Source organism: Aphelocoma coerulescens, chromosome 3 (genome assembly GCF_041296385.1).
Source record: "Aphelocoma coerulescens isolate FSJ_1873_10779 chromosome 3, UR_Acoe_1.0, whole genome shotgun sequence".
In the NCBI taxonomy this organism is placed as follows: domain Eukaryota; kingdom Metazoa; phylum Chordata; class Aves; order Passeriformes; family Corvidae; genus Aphelocoma; species Aphelocoma coerulescens.
In genome coordinates, this window is record NC_091016.1 from 8,144,592 (window position 1) to 8,164,919 (window position 20,328).

The window sequence follows — 20,328 nt, forward strand, 5'->3', positions numbered from 1 at the left end:
CAACTGGGAGAGAGGTTTTTACATACATAGCTTGAAAAGCCAACAAAACCTATTTAATTTTGTTACTGGAGAACTGCTGGCTAAGGACTAGGCTCTCTTGCCAGTGACCCAGCCATTAAATGGGCTCAGGTATCAGGGATCCCCCTGTGCGAGGGTAGACAAAGAACAGGTCCGTCAGTCCCTCTGTGGCGTTTTCCTTTCCTGCTCACTGCTTGGGAAGCTTTTTGCACATCAACGTAATGGGGCTCCACATGCTCAGTCTTGGCTTTCTTGCCCTTCCCTAGACTGGCACCTGATGGGACAACAGAGCAAAAGAGTCTTGTCTGGTGCATTACACTGAGCTGAGCACACTGTTGTTCAGCGTTACACTCCCCTTTCCATGGGCACAATCAATGCTCCATGCAAAGAAGACATGGTTTGTGTCAGGTAAGGAAGCAGCACAGTGCTGCTCCTCCACTGCTCAGGAAACTGCAGGAGACATTTCTGAAAGAGAGGTGTCAACAACTCCATGGTACAGGGAGTTTGGAGAGGAACTTCCCTGGGCACATCTGGAAAATGAGGATGAAAAAAATGTGTGTTACTGGAAATTTTGGGTCTGCACAGTTAGATGGATCCCTGGTAGGAGATTAATTTGTAGGTGGACTGCTGAAACCATCAGTCACTGTTTGTCACTCTTTCTTCTTTTCATCTCCCATTCTTTACTACTCTTAGGGAAACAGGCCAAGTACCACTAACATTCTCATAGAATTGAACTGCATTTGTTATACATCCCTTCTTGTCTGGGATACTGTCTGAAATACTAAATATTTTTCATTTGCTGTTTCTTTTAAAAAAACCTGTATTTTATAGGGTTGTAACTCCATGCTTTCCCTCCCTTTCATTGTTTACACTGTTCACTGTTGTGAAAACTTTTTTCCCAAGTAGTTAATAATGAAGAAAACCTGCAAGTGTAATACGGTCAACCTGAACACAGAGAGGTGAAGCTCATGACCTGAAAAGTAGTAGCTTCTGAGTGGGTTTCTTATCGGTGCACTGCAGAGATGCAGCATAATTTTGAAATAGTTTTTCAACTTCTTTAATGAATAAGACCAGTATTTTTCATAGTTAAGTTATGTATGAAAAAGTGGGTATTTTATTATTTCCTTTTTTCTTAGTTTTTAAAAGCTTGATACATGTAGCGTTGGATCAAGGCACACACAAAACTGGCCAAAGGGCGTACAAAGCACTTTGGTTTTTAGTTGAAGAAACAGAATGATTATTGCAACAAAGAGTGGCTTGGGGTTTAAACATGAAATAGCTCATAGTTCAGCAGGAAGGCAGAAAGAAACATGTTACCTTACAGATTTACCAAGGAATTTCTGGATAACTGTGACAGTAATGGGCAGTATTCCTGACTGTAACAGCAGTATTCTGAACACAGACTTGTATATGCTTTGGAATAGCTGCATTCCCCATTTGTCTGCTCATCTTTGGGACTACAGTTTTTGAGACCTTGCTTTTATTGCCTTGGGTTTTGTCCTGCACTCTCTTCTTGTGAAACTTTCAGCCCTTTTTCTTTTCAAAGCAGTTTCAAAGTGTTGTCTCTGTCTTCCTGCCCTTGTCTCCCAAATGCCTGTGAGCATCCATCAGTATTTTCTTTGTAATATACAGACCACTGGTTCTGATAACCAAAAATCTATTCCTAAACTGTATCTACCCCCTTGGTTTGTAGAGTCTACCACTTTTTTTTTTTTTTAAATTCCTTGTTAAACACTTGTCAAAAGCTTCCGTCTCATGCATGTCATCAATTTGATTATTCTCTTTTAAATTGGATTTCACCACTATTGAATTGATATATCCAGACAGCTGATATTGCCCATTACTACACACATTTTTGTTTATTGAATATAGTTGTGGTTTACAGATTTAATAGACCCAACACTGAAAGTTCTGTGAGTTTTTGCAACCACTTTTTTTGATCTTCCTGATTTGCCATGTTTAACATTGTTTTATTGATACCAAAGTGAAAAATGGCCTGTGCTTACACTTACAAGGATCTCAGATGAATGTTCTGACTGCTCAACACGGCAAGAAAATTCACTTTCACAGTCAACAAGTCATCTTACTCAGTAGAACACAAAAGTTAAATGGTCTGTAACTTCAATATTAGCAAGGAAAATACAGTACAAATTACTAAAAAATACTAAAATATAGAATTGTGGTCAGGTATTCCCACTACATTAATCGCAGCAGTAGCCTGAAATTTGAAACTTTTAATAAAAAGTTCTTAAATATAAATTATATGGCAAATGTACAGTACATTGCTTTGTCAGTCTTTTAATCCAGTGTTTTGCAGTAGAACAGCAACTGTTAAGTCAGTCTTTTCTTGTTTTCTTTAAAAAACAAAGCAAACCCAAAAAAACCAACAAAACCCAAACCAGTCTTTCATGTCCCTCAGTATCATGAGTGTGAATGATCTGAATCTGGAATACCACTGTCTCTATAGCTCCTGTTACTACTGCTTTCACTGTGGCTGTTCTTGTACAGATTCATGCCGTTAGGTGGGAAAATGGTGTGTATTACAAATTCCTCCTTGGACACTTGGTCACTGGTTATTGGTATCATCTGGAAAGAAGTCTCCCTGATTTCCAGGATGGAGTTATCCTTCTTAGTTCCTGCTTCAGCATAGTCGTCTTTTCTCCGGCGTCCCTTGCTGTAGGTGCAGTTCCGGGAGAACAGGGACCCGTTTCTATGGACGTACCAGCAGACCAGGGCCAGCAGCCCTATGGCCACCAATGCCACAGCGCCGCCAATGATGGCAGCCAAGGGCAAGCTGGAGTTTTTGTAAGGTTCTTTCTCCTGCTCCCGATTGAGGGTGGTGGTAGGGTTGTACATCTTAAGAGGCGCCGTCTCAGTCTCGATGCATTCGGGTGTTTCATCGGAGAGATAGATGTTGCTGGTTTCCATGGGAACCATGCACACACGGTATGGTGACTCTGGTTCGAGAGCCGTGAGCAAATAGTCGTTTCTGTCGCCTGTAACTATTGTTTCAGTTATAGATCCAAAGGCGGGGCTGTGACCCATCTTGAGCCAGCTCAGTCTCAAAGCAGTCATTGGTAGTGCAACTTTCCAGGAGATGTGAATAGTTTCCGTGCTTACGGATTTCACAAATATTGTAATGATTTTGCGTACTGGGCTTGCTGTGGTTCTGTAGTTTTTATTTAGGTTGGGAGTCTTGATGTCTGGTTGTTTGGTCACAGAAATGGGCCAGTGTCCCTGGGCTGGGTATAATGTGTTTGGTACTGCAGTAGTGATTTGGATGGTGCTTATCACGCCATCATCCTTACAGTCAAACAATTCTGCGCTGAGGTCTTTGATAGCCATCCCACGTACTTTTTCTGGTGCCTGACACATCAGTCCACGTACATTCACTTTTAAAGGCAATGACTGTAACCAGTCGCGTACCCATTTCATTTTGCACCCGCAGTGCCAAGGATTGTTGCGAAGAAAAAGTTGAGTGATGTTGTCCAGATCATCAAAGACACCCTGAGGTAAATTGCTAAGATTGTTATTGGACATATCTAGTCGATACAACTGCCGTAAGTACGAGAAAGCATTGGGTGGCACACGGTTGATGTGGTTTTCTTGGAGATAAAGCTTTCTTAGGTTTGTTCCTGGCAAATTCACTGGTGCAGCTGTGAGCGAATTGCGGACCAATGACAATTCTGTAAGATTGACTAGATTCATGAAGACTTTGTCCCCTAATCCATGATTATTTAGAAGATTTCCATCTAAAACAAGGCGTTTTAGATTTGTAAGGTCTTGAAGGGACAGCTCAGAAATCGTGGAAATACGATTATCATCCAGGCGTAGCTCTTCTATGGTTTTAGGCAAACCCCAGGGAATGGTGCTAAGGTGATTTCGAGAGAGAAAAAGAAGTCTGAGATAGATGTTGTCCCGGAAAGCTCCATCCTCTATGCTAACGGCAGAAACAGAATTATCATCCAAATGCAGTTCTTCCAGATAAGGAATTTTTGAAAGTGAATCATAAGTAATGGTCCTTATATTATTCTCCTGCAAATGCAGTTCCTTAATGTACTTAGGGAGGTTAGTGGGGAATTCATCTAGGCTGTTGCGGTATAAATATATTCTTTCAACCCTAAGCAAGTTCTTCAGTTCTGAAGGAATCCCAGCATTATTTATTTGATTGTTCTGAAGGAAGAGGGTAGTTGCATCCTCTGGGATTCCTGTAGGAATAGACGTCAAATCGCGATCATTACAATATATGAAACCCACATCACAGCGACAAACTGAAGGGCATGGCTTGGCACTAACAGAACAAGGTGCCATGTCAAGTAACAGCCCTATTTTAGTCCAAACTAGGAAGATGCTCCAGGTAACACTAATCATGGTCAGGAATGATGAGATTTGTATACAGTTCTGATCTTCAACAATCTAAAAAAACCAAACAAACAAAATTATCCAGATCATCAGTGAAGAAACCGCAATAAAAAAATCAACGTCAACATTACAGAAGACATCTGAAATACACATTAAACCAAAATTCAAGGGCATAGATGCATTTTACTTTCTTTTCCTTAAACTGTATTTCTACTGCTTTTACTAATTCAATTAACTAATAGGTTATTCTGCATAGTGATTGAAAATAATCAAGTATGTCTGATCTGTGAATTGTTTTGCTTAAGCAACAAGACTCTAAGGATTCCTTCACATTTCACGTGTACTGATAATCTTTGTTCACAGATACCAGATAAGTACAGAAATGAAGTCACACCAGAGTTCAAGTAAATCATTCTATATCTGAAAGATAAGAAGTAATTCCTAAGCCAGCTAACTTCCCCAGGAGCCCTTAAGTGAACTATAAAACCCTAACCAAACCCACAAGTCTAGTGGTAGCTATTTCAGAAGTTCAAAGAAAGCCCTGAAGGCAAAGCATAAAACGCAGACAAAAGAGTGAGGAACAGTGAAGACTTTTTCCCAAGTCTTTCCAAGTGCTCAGTTTCACAGTGTGTAACTTACAAACACTGTGGACTACTTTGCTTGGTTTTCAAGCTTAAGTGAGTGTTCAGAAAGGTGAATGTTACAACTGGCAGGTAACTGGTAGAGCTATTGCTGTCTAGTTCACTGGATGAAACATTTCATTACATCCTTAATTTCATGTTTAAATATTTGTCATTCTCAAAAGTCATCTTACTAAGTAGCACACCCATAAGAGTCTATTTGGCAGCTTTAACCACATTTTCCCATCTTATTAGTAGCATAGTATAAATTAACTCTTGAGACTGAGATTGTACTTTGCATTGGTAGGGTGTTTGTACACTGAGCTCAGGTAATTAGCATTTTTATAGCTTTTAAGACAACATAATTCAATTACCATTGTAATTAGGGTTGTGAGAACTCCTGCAAGATGACCTATGCATTAAGCGGTGTCATGACCTTTTCTCTTATGGGTTCATATATTAATTGAACTTTATTCTCAGAGGCATGAAAAGAAAAATAAACTAATTATTGATCCTACCGTATTTAAAGGTATGAGTAAATTCTGTGCTTGAGGATATCCAGTACCAGTCACTTTTACGGTTTACTCCATGAAGTAGTTTTTTCTCGATGGCATTTACTCAGATGGTCCTTGGTGATGGTGTGTGTTTCCTGACTCCTGGCACAACACTCAATGAGCATTCCAACCAAGATTTATCATGGTACATAAGCACACCAGGCCCCGGTGTAGAAAAGCTTTAGCTTCCCTCTATTTTTGTCCTCATGTAAAGTCTGTGAATGAAGAGCCTCTTTTGTTTGGTTTAATGCCTTTAGCAGGAATTATTTTCTTTGTAACTCTTGCAAACTCTTCTGTGCAGCGTAGTAGTCGGAGGAGGGAACTTCAGCACCGCGTGATAGAAACCATTCATTATGCTGAGGCTCGAAGGATTGCAGCCTCTTCAGGAGGTCAGGAAAAGGATGCTTTTTCCTATCCAGAATTATCCAAGTATGACCTTTGTACAGTAGCTACATCCTGATACATCCACACCTCTTTGAGAGAACCATTTTCCGACTCTCACTTTTTAACACTTCTTCCAGATTTGTAATGCAGGAAAGAATTCCTCCTTTGCTGCAAGAATTCAAGTTACTCTACCATAGAAACATCAGGCAATTCAGATGGTTTTCTTCATTATAAAAAACCCCCACAAAAAAAATATTTCCTTCCCAGAAAACTCCCCTTTGAAAGCTTTCCTCGAATTCTTAATGTCCTGCAAAAGTAAAAACAAAAAAATCTGAATTAATAACAACTGGTGCACACTAGTTTTAAGAGTTGCATCCCCTGTACACATCAGTAGCACACCTTGTTTCCCCAAAGCATTGGTATTTCAGCAAAACACACAGAGCTCTTTCAGAAAATGTTTTGCTGTGTAGTTTCATGTTACTGCAGGTTTGCTGGAACTGTATTTTCCCTCATTTCAGTAGAAAAATAAAAGCAGAGAGTAACAAAACATTTGTAAATTACGTTTTTCACCTGACGTCAAATGCCAGTGTTACCTCCTTGGAAAGGGCCAAAATGGTTGCTTGCCTTGTGTTCCTGGTAAACAGAGATAGATGATGATCCTCTCCTTGGTTTTAAGTAAGGGGAGCTAATTACTGTTCACTAGTTACTGGGTGAAAAGGGAAGCATTTTTGCCAAAATACTGTATGAATATTTCCCATTTGCAGCATGCTGATTCTGAGTTAGGGACTAGCCAGGCATCTCTGTCAGCTCTTTAGCAATACATAGGTGGGTTTAGTGTGTAAAATTTCAAAAAATAAGAATATTCTTTCTTTCATTTGTATTTCTTACAGAACTCTAATTATTTTTTAAACATCATTCTTAACTTGGGCTACTTCATATCACTACATAAAGTATCCAGTGAGATACCGAGTCCATGCTCCCTGTGAGCTTTTAGGTAGCATGTCTGAAATGGAAGTGGTTAAATCTGAAATTAAACAAATCCTTAACGTTTACTTGCTTTTCCCTTTTGTGACTTCACATTTGTCCAAGGGACGAAGCACAATCCTTGGAACCAAAATGCTTGGCAGGAACAGTGTGCTGAGTAATGCCTGCTTAGCTGCCTTCCTGGGAGCAAAACTAGAACAGCTTCTGGTCCTCCATAAAATACTCGACCTAAACACAAATGCTCTCTGGTTTAAAACCATCTTTTGCAATTTGTAGCAGGTCTGTTATGAAACAGACCAGTCATACTCCTTACAGCAACACAGAATATGCAGTGATACCAAGTTATTTAAATAGATACAAATTCTGCTGCACCTTTTCATAGAAAAATGTTAACCATTAAAAAAAAACCCCAAAGCCTCCCCCCTGCACTTGAGAGATGATGTGACTGTCCAGTGAGGGAGTGAAAATCTTTTCTCTCCTGCTGCTGCTTTTGTGCTCCTCTGAGCTTTGTTTTCAGCACCTTGTTCTCAGCAGTTGTCCAATGAAAATAAGAACTCAAAATGAGAGACCCCCACTGTGGCTTAAGTAAGTATTTTTATGTATGCTTTATTTAAGGCAAAAACTCAATCTATGTGGCCACATTTAGAATAGAAGGGAATGCATGTTTATTGGTAACTTATGTAATTTGGGTAAATTATGTAATCATTATGAAATAGAACAAAAAAGCTCTGTATTCTTCCAGTATCTAGCTTTCTTGCTCTGTATTACTCAAGTGTTTGAGGAAAGAAGCCTAGGCCCTATTCCTAAAACTTCGAAATAAACAACAGCTTAATAGCTGTAGAAAAAAAGTGGTATCTCTTAGGAACTAATGTGAAGTTGTGATAGAGGGTATTTTCTGGAAGGGTATGGTAAAATAGGAATATAAATTCCTTTAATAGGCCTTTGAAGGCTACAATAACTTTTAAGTACTTAAAATCATAAATTTTCTTTAGAACTCTGAGCTGTAAAAAACTTGTTAGTATTAAGCAAAACGTTGGCTCTAGTATGCATACATTACATAGATCCATGCACACACAGAAAGTAAGTTCATTTGTTTTACCTTTCTAGCACATAAACTGTTTCCTCTGTGCTTCATTTGATAGTCATCTCTTCATTTATTGCCACTATTATAATAGCAGCAATGTGTAGGATTAAAATGAAAGCACTAAAGCTCATTAAGTTCCTGGAATTTTTTTATCCCTTCTCTCAAAATTACATGAAAACAAGAGCAAGAAAAAGAAAAGGTCTCTTTGGAGAAGACGACACTGTTTCAAAAATGTGGATTAAGACTATACCCCCCACTCCCTTTTCTAAACTTAGAATAGTTTTCTTCAGGTCTTGATTGTTTGATATCTCGCACTTCCCTTTTATATCTCAAGCCATAGCTGAAAACAATGTTTTTGCATATCAAAGGCTCCAGTGATCTGTCTACAGAGAAGAAGGGAATCCTGCTGCCATGCTCCAACTTTCCTCTTCTTGAGCTGTCTCTAAATATTCCCTGACACCAAGTCATTATAGCTGATCCGGCAGGATGAAAAGAAAAGTGACCCCCACTGGTACAGACACTGTGTCCAGGTTTCTGCAACATCAGATTGGGAGGCTTCATGGACACATGGTTTTGAAAGAAGCCATTATTTTTGAACAGACCAAAGATTTTATAAAGTCTGTGCTAAAATTAATTTTTAAATGCAAAAATCACTCTTTGTTTTTTGGTAACAAAAGTAACATTGAAAATACTGAACAGCAGCCTTTTTGCTCTTTATTCTGAGTTGATGTTTTCCTGAACTTTGCTGAACCACGTGGTTAAATTAGTTTTCCTAGGACTGTGTAAGCAAGTGAATTACTAGAGACAGCAAGAACGTGTGGGCCTCGCATGTGGACTTACTGCTGTGGTACAGCTAAGGGGACATCTCATTTTAAAATGCTCAACGTAAGCTGTGCTATAGGAAAAAGAAAGTACCTAAGAAGAACATTGTATTTACTCTAAAGTATGGAGTCCAGCTGCACTCGCTGTACTGCAGGCGGGCAATGGCTTAACAAAATAAATAGTTTTGGTATATTTGAAAAGTTGGGATTTTTTCTAAAAACAGCGTGAAAGAGTTCTTTCCAAGCTGTGATAAAATGTGAACAAAATCAAGACCTGCCTCACTTGAGGTCACACAATGCTTATTTGAATTTCTAATCTACCTCTGTGTTCTCCAGCAGGAACTCTGGTAGTTCAGTGGCTTCTTTCTTACCATCAAAGTAACAGAGGAAAGGGAAACTACTAAGTATTTTTAGGTTATAAATGACAAAACTATCATTCAAAGCCACCACTAGAATATACATACTTGATAAGCCAATTTGCTTAACCAGTGTACTTCTATTACAGAATTAGCTCTGTATTTGTTTAGAATCTGAAACATACCAGAAACACAAAATGTGCTTATTTTTTAAAATACTTGTGAAGTCCATCTACTGCTTATAATGTCAGCTGTGCTTCCAAAGGTCATGCTGCAGCTTAAATAGCTTCGCCAACTTGTTTTTTTGGTTTGTTTTTTTTTTTTAAGAAGTTCCACAGTGCTAATCTAGACTTAAAACAATGTCCACACTTTATTTTCTTTAAGTGTATTACTCAGAGTTAGTTGATAGTGACAGCAAAATGCTTTCTAAGCACCCTGTCTAGGAGCTGCAATTTCCACGATCATCATATTTCAGGAAGGTGCCCCAGTCTTTTGTTTGGCGCTAGGCAAGCAGAAGGTTCTCTAGCTGTCTTTCTCCAAGGGGTAAAAAAATGCAAAGGAATTTGTTAAAGTGAGAGTGAGCCCTTCAGTCAGCCTGCATCACTGCGTGCTGGTGAAATTTTTTTTGTTGTTTCTTGGTTTTTTGTTGGAGGTTTCATTTACTTGCAGAAAACTCGCTCCCACTTCTTGTGCAGTAGGAATAATACTGCTTTGTGTCTTATTAAGTCTAACTCAAGTGTCTTAAAAAATGGAAATTTTTATGTGATCTGCCCTCAAATGCACATAAATCTGACTTAAAAATGAATTCAGAGTAAAAGTTTGACTCCACACCTAAGATCAGCCAAACCAGTATTTGCTGTAGAGGATGGAAATGAACTATGAGTGGTTCTCTTCTGAAGTTTACTTCTAAAATCTTTCCTAGTTTTGAAGATGCTGGGTTGAAAAGACACAGACTATTACTCTATTCCTTCTCCCTCTCTTGTTTTGACTACTCTGCTGCAGGAAAGGTTGCACGTTAAGAAAACACTTTGAGGGAGAGTCTTTTGCAATGGATTTTTGTTTTGTTTTGTAGTGCTCTTTGAGTTTAGCCAATTATGGCTTCTAGGTTTTCTTTTGAGAGCTGCTGTTGAGGTAATTTGTCTGGGCATTAAATAAAAGAATAGAGAACAAATGCTGCCATTGTTTCAAGGGGAAAAAAAAAATCTATTTTTCCCCTCTTGACATGTTTAAGTAGAATTATACCTGATAGGGAGTTTCTGACACAAAACTCCAGACATGTAAAAACATTACTTAAACACTAGATCAAGTTTCAGTAGTTTTGTTTCTTTCTTTTTTAAAGCAGTTGTTTGCTCATCTCCTGATTACTAAATTTGCTCCTCAAAAAATTATAAAGAATGTGAAGCTGTAAGAATGTTTGGATTCTTACAGCTCATGAAAGGCAAAGGAGAGTTAGTGATGCCGTAAGATGTGTACTGAACACTTTTCAAGATTCCTGCCCTGAGTGGTATTTGGCTGCTTATTAAAAATAAATGTAAGCAATCACGTATTAATTCTTCTGTGCATTCCTATGCTTTGAAGTGATTAAGGAAAAAACTTAAGAGCTAACTAGCCATTAGCATCCATGCTTCCTGCTACAAGGAGACAAAGATGGCCATCTCCCAACTGAAGCCACTTCAAATAACTGCAACTGCAAAGTTTGCAAACTCCAGCAATTGCTTTGATTAGTCACCATTGCCTTACACAGTATCTGACAACTTTTAGCTACTAGTGACAGAGGAAAAAAAACCAAACCAAAACAAACACCAAAAACCCCAACCCAGAAACTCATCTTTATTTTGTTCTTGCTAGAAAATGTATCCACTTTATTTCTGGAGATCAAAGCTCGATGTGAGTTACTACAGAGTTTTTTGCCCACTGGGGGGTGGTACATGCTACAAAACCTGTGCTTTTAAGAGCCACAAGTCAGATGTTTTTTGCTGCTGTCCAGTTTTCTCTGCTTTAATTACAACAAAGTCTCCTGTTGAGAAAAACAGAGACAGCCTGCAAAGGAGAGAGTTAAAAAAAATGAAATAAATCACTCTTTCAGAGAGCTTACAGAATTTCCCATGCTGATTACTTTCAGTGTTTATCTGGTTGTTCTCCAGTTAAAATGGTGTAAGTGTACCAAAAAAAAAAAAAAAAGAGGAAAGAGAATTAGCATTTTAAATATATGCCAAGGACTGTCACTGTTTCTGGTATACAGGAGCACAGAAGACAGGAAAAAATACAGCTTTTAAAAGTGATTAAAGTGGATGGAAAAATAAAAAAGCTTGATAGCAGCATGAAGTAGAAGGATTAGAATAACCTCAGTATATTTTAAGATAATTGGCTTTCTGTAAACCCAGGTATACATTTTGTTTATGAAATATATGAAACCCTATCTTAAACAGGGCAGTATTGTATGGTTTTGGAATAAATTAAAGGAAACTTGAAGGTGGGTTTTCTTTTGAGGGAGGGAAGGGCACTGAAACCTCTTTAAGTATGACCTAATGCGTGGCATATATTGACAAGGAAAACACAGACTGATCTTTCTGTTTTAAAGCAAATAATTCTTTCTTTATACACTTGAATTGACTAATGCATTTTTCAGTCTAATTCAAAGAAATCTTCATTAAGACGCCATATCCCCAGGCAATAGATGATGAGCATAACTGATGTTTCCATCTTTTTGGACAGTAAATTTTAGACAAGGAAATTGGGGTCAGGATAAGGAACTGCTTTTTAAAAGTCCGAACATTTTCAGCCTGCTTGTATGAATGATTTACATGGAAATGCAAAATGGCAATCTTCTTGTTTCAAAGAGGCAAAGAGAAAATACATTCAGCTGACATGCAGGAGTAAGATTTAATTGTAAAATAAATTCTGCATTTTGGTGTGAATCTGCTGTAGAAGATACTCCACTGTACTCTTGTTAACTGAGAAGAATTGATCCCTTGCAGAAGGGAAGCGACTTGCCTTCAGCCCAAATTAATGACCCATCGGTAACAGCATTCCATGTATTAGTTAATTACCTACACTCGTCCTCGCGTTTGCAACACTCCTCCCAACTTTGCCTTGATGTGCCAGGGTTGAGCTCAAACCCTTTTGCGGTCAGAGAGATTAAAATTGAGGCGACCTCAAAGAGCAAGACTGAGCCAGAAAGGCAGCTGTCTGTGCAAGAGCTGAGCTTTTATTCACCAAGGGGATGAGCTTGGAAACTAAGCAGGAATAAAAAAAGAAAAAACCAAACCAACCAACCAACTCCAAAATCAGAAAGCTGTGCCTGGTGCTGTGAGCTATGGCAGATGCTGGGAAGCAGGACCGCTGCGTTGGGAAATGCTAGAATACTCGGGTTTTGCCTGATCAACTAAGTTGCAGCTCCTAACTGCGTATGAGGAAAAGGGTTAAAACAAAAGATTCTGGCACATCCAGCAGTCGTGAAACGATTTTGGGGGCAGGATCACGTAGAGATAAGGTGTACAACGAAGTACATGGTGCACTATTTATTTGCAAGCCATCTATAAATGAATAAGCTGCGCCTGTATGAGGGCAGACAATCACTTAATACACCGAAAACAGCTAAAAAGTTGATTAGAACTAGGCGAGGACCTATGAAATGGCAGGAGGATTATGAGCCAGCTCTTCCTCCCAAAGAAAGTGGGGCGTCGGGGCGGGAATTTGGGCCTGTTGCATTCTTTCCGTGCAACCATTTTGTTGCCCATCTTCTCGCCCGCAGACTTTGTGGTGCGGGGGGCAGCGCTGCGCAGGGGCGCGAACGCATCGCCTCGGCTTTTTTTTTTTTTTTAATAGATGCCGCAAGAAGGGATGGAGGGAGGGGGAAGTTTCCCAACCGTGGGAGCGATGCGGGGTACGGGCAGGAGCACCCCCCACCATCCGCGTTAAAACGCGCGGCCGGGGTCCCAGCGCCGCGGGGCGCGGGCGCTGCTCTGCGGGTCCCCCCGCGCTGCTCTCCGCCCCCGCGCATGGCGGGTTTGCGCTGGCTTCTTCTCCTGGGGCCGGGGCAGCGCAGGCACCGCACGCCTAGCTCGGGGAGCCCCCGGGTGCGCTTCAAATGTGCGGGCTAAGCCCTCTGCGCTCCTGCGCGCCCCGCCGGGAGGGCGGGCGGGCTCTCCCCGCCGCAGCGCCGTGCCCGCACCCCGGCGCTGGGAAGCGGGTGGTGGTGTGGGAGCGCACCCAAACTTCCCTCCACATCCTCCTCCTCCCCTGCACCCCCCGACCCGCGCAAGTCCCGCGGAGGACAAAGGCGCTTATCCCGCGCTTACCTGCGGGAAGGGGCGGTCCCGGCGGCGTCGGCGGGGCCGGGAGCGGAGCGCGGTACGGAGCGGGCGCTGCGCTGTCGCGGGGCGGCCGCGGACGGAGCTCGGCGCGCGCCCCTCAAGTCGCGGCGGCAGCGGCGGAGCCGCGGGGGCGGGGCCGGACGTCACGGGGGGCGGGGCCGGGGCGGGGCGCGGGGCCGCCGCTAGGGGGCGCAGCAGGCGCCGCCACGGCCCCGTCACGCGGGGGGCGGTGGGCGAACGTGGGGCCTGCGCCCCGCACGGGGGGCTTTTAAATTGTTTCTTTACCCTTTTTTTTCTGTGGCAGAGAAGCGGTGGTGCCGCTGGTGGCCATTCCGGTAGCGGGGTGGCTCCCGTTCATCCCCCAGTTCTTCCCCTAGTGCCCGGTTTTGGGCTGGGCAGGTGATCCCGGCTCCCCGGTTTTGGGTCCAAGGACCAGGGCAGGCCGCGAGTTTCACGAAGGCGCTTAAAAAAAAAACTATTTAAAACACAAAAAAATTAATAAATTTCCTCAGTCTCTGTCGCCACATGGCTGTGAGCGCCGTCACTCCCTTGGCATCTCTCTGGCTTTGGCACTTCGTGTAAGGCAGTGTAGGCTACGGCAGCTTTGGAAGATTTGAGGTTTTCCCGGGGTGATTCCTTTTAGAATCATCAGTGGATACTGTTCCACCCGGGACGGCGCTCACCGGGAGGTACCTTATCATGCCCAGCAGGACTGAGATTGAGGAGATTGTGTCCTGGCCAGGCTGCAGTCCTTAGAGATTTTTCCTAAAGTTTCTGCACTTCAAACACAACCAAAAATTTATAGCAGTTAAAAGGCAGATTAGAAAACATCTTCCCCGGGTGTTTTTTCATAAAACCCAGTTTCCTTTAACTATAGCTTGCAAGCACACACGTAGCATTGTTTTTGGTAGATGTGGTTGATGCTTCCATTGTTTTGTTTTTTTTAAAATTTTCCATCAAATGGGTTTTATTTTGCCAGCAGACAGCTGAGCATCCTATTCTCTTCATTAGCCGTGCACAAGTGATCCTGGCCACCTCATGCAGGGTTTTGACCAGCTTGTTCTCCAGCACAGAGCCAATGTCTGGGGGAAGGCTAGCTCCCAGAAAGTCTCTCCGCTGATCCTAGTTATCTTCCACTTGTACTTTTTGCTGGAATCAAAAGACTACAAGACCAAGCTCCATGAATTTCAAAGAAGGCTTGACTACTGTAAAATTCTATGGAAACTGCTACATAGGTGCACCTTCAGTGTAAAGTTTAAATACTTCAATCACTGGTGTTTATCTTTTGTCAAAAACAAAAGCAGACAAACTAAAAAGCATCAAACCTCATCCTTTTCTCAAGAGGAATTTTAATAAATTTTTGAATGCTGCTTGTTGTATTTGATACTTAGATATATGAAATGTTATATACATACTGTATTTATTTTACGAATTAGAAAAAAAATTCTGGGTTGATTTTCCTTGATAAGCAGGGAAAAGGATTTTTTCTCTGTCACTTCAATTCTAATCTTTCCCTGAAGAGAGTAAAAACTAATAATAAATTGACTTCAGGTTAAGGTGCAATTGTCTGTATTGATAGTCCTGGCAGTGAGCTGTGCCTTAACCAGCTCAGAATAATCAACTGTATTGCATATACATCTTAATGCACATCTAGCATGTTATAGGCATATGGATACATATGTACATGTATTATAGGAACAGTGATACATCTGGTGCTACAGCATGCCCGTGTCTCACCATGTGGGACAGAATAGTGGGCTGTGGAAATGCCAAGAGTTTGGAAATGCTGCAGCTATTCTGTTGATTTTTTTTTTTTTTTTGAGATTCTTTTACGATAGTATTTTTCAAAAATGTTGTGTATTTGGTATTTCTCATGCCTGACTTAGCTGTATTAGTTAACAGATTCCAGGGTTATGTTGCTGTGCCATGTTGCTAAGCCTTAACACAGATCTGTGGGATGCTCATAAAAGATGTATATGGTACTCATCCAGCTATCTCTCAGCTTAATTCCAAGGCTGTCCCAGTGCTTATGGCACTGGTTAGAAATTACAGTACATATTCCTAGAGAATTCCAAAGGGCATGTGAAAAATAATTAGATTTTACCAGGTCACAGCTGCTCTGGAGCATTGAAAGGTCTTTAATGTGCTGTTGCAAGCAGATTTTTGACTGTATTCTTTTATGTAAACTCCATAAATATACTTCTTAAGGACGTGGGTAGCCTTTAAAATACTCTGCACAAAAAAACCTGTTGTACGTGGAGATTTTGACCATGTTCTCTATCTTTTTCTTAAAATTTAGAAATTCAAGGTGTCTTCAATTCCAAGAGAATGGAGAAGTTCTGTTAATAAGGATGGAGTTACTCACATGTTGGGAATAAAAATATGAATATTTAACACAGACGTGACAAAGCCTAGGAATATAATGAGCTATTTTAATTGAATTTCTAAGTTAAAATAGTGTTTTACCTGTATTTTGTTTATAGAATTAATTAATGCTCATGACACTGAGATTAAAGTTCTTGTCAGATCTACAGGGAAATTACCTTTCAGAAGACACGGTAATCTTGTTAACGCTTCATGGGCTGAGAGGGTTTAAAAGGTGTCGGGTGGGAAATGCAGAGTACTCACACTACATAATGCTTTTCGCAGAATTTTACTGCAAGTTTATAACAGACTCCTGTAAGGTGCTATTAGGTCAACATGCTAATGATGATGCTTGGTTTTTTTTCCCCTGAGCATCCTGATGGTGTGATAAGAGTTGAAGTTCTGGGAATTCCCTCAGCCAAGGGTTGACCTGAATGACTCTCCCTGTGACTTGGCAGGCTTTTTGGATATACTTTGTCCTGCTGTGGATCAGGTTCCAGTCATATACATTTCTGGGTAAGACATTTATGAAATGTTGAGAAGCCAAACACCTTGACTGGGAAGTGAAATTGAATCTGAGATCACTCATCCTCGGTGAAGAAGGAGAGGGCTGGCTGTCTCCAAGAATCAAAACTGAACCCTTGCTTTGTTGAGCGTCTCAAGGACAGATTTCTGTCAGATAAAGCTGAGAGTAATAGTTTGATATTCAATGGAATAAGCTGAAATGAATGTTAGTGGGTTTTTGCTTTAGGCTTTTATGAGGTTATATTGATTTTCCAAAGCAAGCTGTCCCAAATCCAAGTTAGGCATAGGCTGATTTGTAGAGACATGTAAGGAAAGAGGACACTGTGATATATGAACTTCGGTATGACACATGTTCTGTAGGGTTTCGTGCTACTCACTAAGTAGAGTTTCTCTGCAAATACATACTGCATTTCATATTAGACTTTAGTCTTTAAATGATCTGAACTATTTCAGAATTAGAATTGGATATATTCCTTCCAGTTTTGGATATATTCCTTCCAAATATAAATGTCTGTCAAATTCAGCTTTCAGCATTGTGTATGTACATATAGTACCTTGTCAAAGTTGGTGCAGCAGCTCTGTATCCAATGCAACAAAAAAGGGAGTGTAATCATGCAAGACAGTCCACAGCAGAGCTAAAAAGGTGCGAAGAGTCTAAAACTAAATACTCATTTAAAATTAGGTGGGCTCAAGTGTGCTTCTTTCTTTTCCCCTGTCAGAGGAATGTTAGCAATAATAGTTGTAACTGTAGTTATTTTGTCTCTCTGTAAAGGCCAGGAGGTTAGATCACTGCACCTGTATTTTCTGCCATTCCTCCCTCTTCTCTCCATGCTTTCTCCCTGCTCTTCTTTCCAGCTCTCCTAAACAGCCCCAGGGAAAACCCCTGTCAACTGAGAAACGCCCATGATGCAATCACATCTGTATTTTCCCTAAGGCAAATAAACAGCTTTGCTTGTGAGATCATGTGCTATGGATAGCAAAATTAAGTAGCTTAATAGGGTACTTGAAATTGCAAAGCCTTTGAGTAAGGTATTTATTTAATATTATTTGCAGGACATACTGCAATAGATAAAGAAAGCCAAGTATGTAAAGTCCATTCCAGGAAAGTTTGCTCCTAATGCTTAAAGTTGATGTTTGTATTTAAAAGACAATTGCCTCTATTTGTTAGATGTCAAACCATGAAGCCACCATGACAACATTTTTAGGAGAAATAGTGCTAACTCCTTCGCAGCTATGAAGAACATGGCGTTTTTCCTGGCTTGACAAAGTAAGTGATGCTGTCAGAACAGAATAGACTTTGCTTTCGCTTGATGTGGTTTTGAAAGTGTGTTAAAGAGAGGAAAAATAGTGTTCCTCCAAAACAACCTTGAAAACCTTAACTGAGATTGTTAGTAATGTCTAGTGTGTGTGAGGAAGAATCCTGTGAAGGAAAAAAACCTGCTGTTCTGCCCTCAGGGTAGTTCTGCATTTGCAAATTCACGTTTTTATGGATGTGGCCTATACTGAGCTGAACTAAGTGGTAAATGCATTTTTACACCTGCCTCTATAAAAAGGGTTCCAATTGTACAGAAATACGTAAAAAAACCAAAAAACAGCAACCCAAAACCTTCTGAAATGGCAGAAAAAAGTCTGGTGCAATTTTGGTCTTGGGCTCTTTCTCGGAGCTTTATTTGCTGCTTATGTAACAGTTGCCCAGAGCCAGCCTTTGAGGATAGATATGCGTGGCATGGGTGATTTGGGGCTTGCTAAGAAGGGGCTTGGGATGGATGACTCCTTTCTGTCCATGTTCCTGTTTTTCCTGTTAATGTTGGAACTCGTTGCTGCTCCTGCTGTTGCCTGTTTAGATACTGATCAGACAATCAGTTGGGCAAAATTCATGTTTCTTGCTATATTTTCCTATGCAGTTTTCATAAATCTCAGTTCTTCATAGGTTTGTTCTGAAAGCTTGAAAGTCACATGCTTTCTCTCAAGTCTATTTTCAGGCCACGAAAATGGTTCTTCTGATCCTCTCTCTTTGTTTTTACTTCCTGATAGCACCAGAGGATTTTCCACCTTTGTCTTTCCTTTCACTGTACTCAGCCTCCCCTCTGCCAGGCTTTCTGCATACGCCCTGCCTCTTACCCACCTCCTCTCCTCTTCCTGCAGTGCCCAATAGCTGTTTCTCCACACATCAACCCACATGGGAACACTCACATTCCAGCTTTTTGTGCATTGATCTTATGCCGGGAGAAGCTGCTTCTGCTGAACTCTTTTCTCTCCCTCATTGTCCTTCTTTCGCCCATTTTATGTTTTAGATAGTTTCCTATTTTCTTTCCTCCTCCTATTAGTTGAGCAGTTTCACTTAGGTCTAATCTGGTAAAATTACAGTGGCCAAGTTTTCTGCAGCTGTATAATGTATGAGTTCCCCAATTTGAATATTTAGCATTCTTTGTAAACTCAAAGCAAGTGCATGGGGATACAGTGCTGCTGCAGGCATTAGGTGGTGATCTGTAAGCTCTACAAAAATGTACACCCCCTGCTTTGCAGGCAAATCAAAGCATTAGCACACAGTTTTGGCCAAATGCACCACCCTAGTTGTTTGTGTCTAGTCTGTGTTAACATCTAGCAATGAGCCGGAGTCTCTGCATTTGCTGATTTGCTTGTGTAATACCTGGGTTTGAAATTATGAAAGACTGTGCCAGTGTTGAATATATGAATAACTCAGAAGTGTTTATTCTCAGGAAGGACTAAGTTTACGTTGTCTGAACAGATTTATTTAGTCGTGAGCAGGGGTTATTATTCTGTCTTCGTCTGTTCAGCAGGAAAGAGTGTTTCAGGAATGGCTTTGCACAATGGCAGTTAACGGAGTTGGCAGAAAGTCATGGGTTGATATGGTCATTAAAAGCGAATTAACAGGAATTTTGAAATTTCCCTGACCGTGAGAAATGTAGTTACATTTGATGAAATTCTGACTCAGGAAAAGGACACACATGCAGAAACTTTATCTTAGTTGAGAAAACAAGTAATTTTTGTACAGGAGTCAACCCCACCAGCACCATCTGCATGAATTGGTGCGGGCGCTGGCGTTTTTTCAGCATCTGCTGGCTGAATGTGCTATGGAAAGATCCTTGAAGCTAACAGAAAAAAATATAGTTGTAAGGCATATGTGTGTGTTCTTTCACATTTCCTTTCCTTGTAGTACATTATTAATAGTGATTTTACTTGTTACCTGTGAAATTTTGTTTAGAATTTACCTCAAATGCAAAGGAGATCTTGTTCCTAAAGCACTGGCATGCTCAGCAGAGGCATCCTATTTCCTTTGAGTCTCAGAAGCACATTCAAGTTGGAGGGTTTCCCAGGTATTCCTAGAGCAATCTCTCTTCAGTTTTCACCCAGTTCCAACACCTGGAATGACTAGGGACGCTGAGGAGTGAGGGAAGCTTTTCGCCACCAGGTCTCTGCCCAGAGCTTGCTGGTAAGCAGAGAAGTGAGGAGAAGGTCTGAGAACCGGGAATTACTGTGAGCAGGTGATGGATGTGCATTATTTAGTGGATAGGACTTGCTGCTACTGAAGATGAAGTTCCTTGAAGTGCTAAGAGGCTGAATTTTCATGGGAATCAGAATCTGAAATTCATTTTAAGCTTTGTATCTGGAGCAGTGTTGTATATTTTCTTTTTTTCTTTTTTTTTTTCCCTTCCTTAATCCATCTTTAATCTCCTTCCTCAAAGGTTTTGTTCTTTGGCCTTTGGTGAAGACACACTAATTGCTGCTGCCAATCCCAAGGCCTTGGGGAAGTGTTGGGAGTCCTAAAGAGAAGTAACTTGTAGGAACCCATAAGAGACCTTCAGCTCTGTGACTCAGGAAAACATTGGCATTTTGGCTGACCTTGGGATGGATGTAGCTGTGCGTGATGTGCAGCACGTAACAGAGTTGACTTGCCTGAGAAGGTGACAACAGCAGC

The 20,328-nt window shown here is 40.9% G+C and overlaps 2 protein-coding genes across 7 annotated transcripts in view; one reads left to right on the forward strand and one right to left on the reverse strand.

The window, feature by feature from the left end:
• Positions 1-20,328, forward strand: part of MACROD2 (mono-ADP ribosylhydrolase 2) — an 893,560-nt gene that overhangs the window by 103,903 nt on the left and 769,329 nt on the right. The window lies entirely within an intron of this gene.
• On the reverse strand, positions 892-13,586 carry FLRT3 (fibronectin leucine rich transmembrane protein 3). Of its 2 annotated transcripts, XM_069009013.1 has the most exons (3): positions 13,485-13,586; positions 5,519-6,245; positions 892-4,434 (listed from the first exon to the last, which is right to left on the reverse strand). In XM_069009013.1, the coding sequence occupies exon 3, from the start codon at positions 4,387-4,389 to the stop codon at positions 2,440-2,442; it is 1,950 nt and encodes a 649-aa protein (XP_068865114.1). In that variant the 5' UTR covers positions 4,390-4,434; positions 5,519-6,245; positions 13,485-13,586; the 3' UTR covers positions 892-2,439. The 2 variants fall into 2 exon arrangements, with proteins under 2 accessions (XP_068865114.1, XP_068865115.1); XM_069009014.1 differs by lacking the exon at positions 13,485-13,586 and having other exon boundaries at positions 5,519-6,270.

Excerpts from the sequence above, each read along its gene's own strand:
- FLRT3 (XM_069009013.1), bottom strand. The coding sequence starts at position 4,389 with ATGATTAGTGTTACCTGGAGCATCTTCCTAGTTTGGACTAAAATAGGG.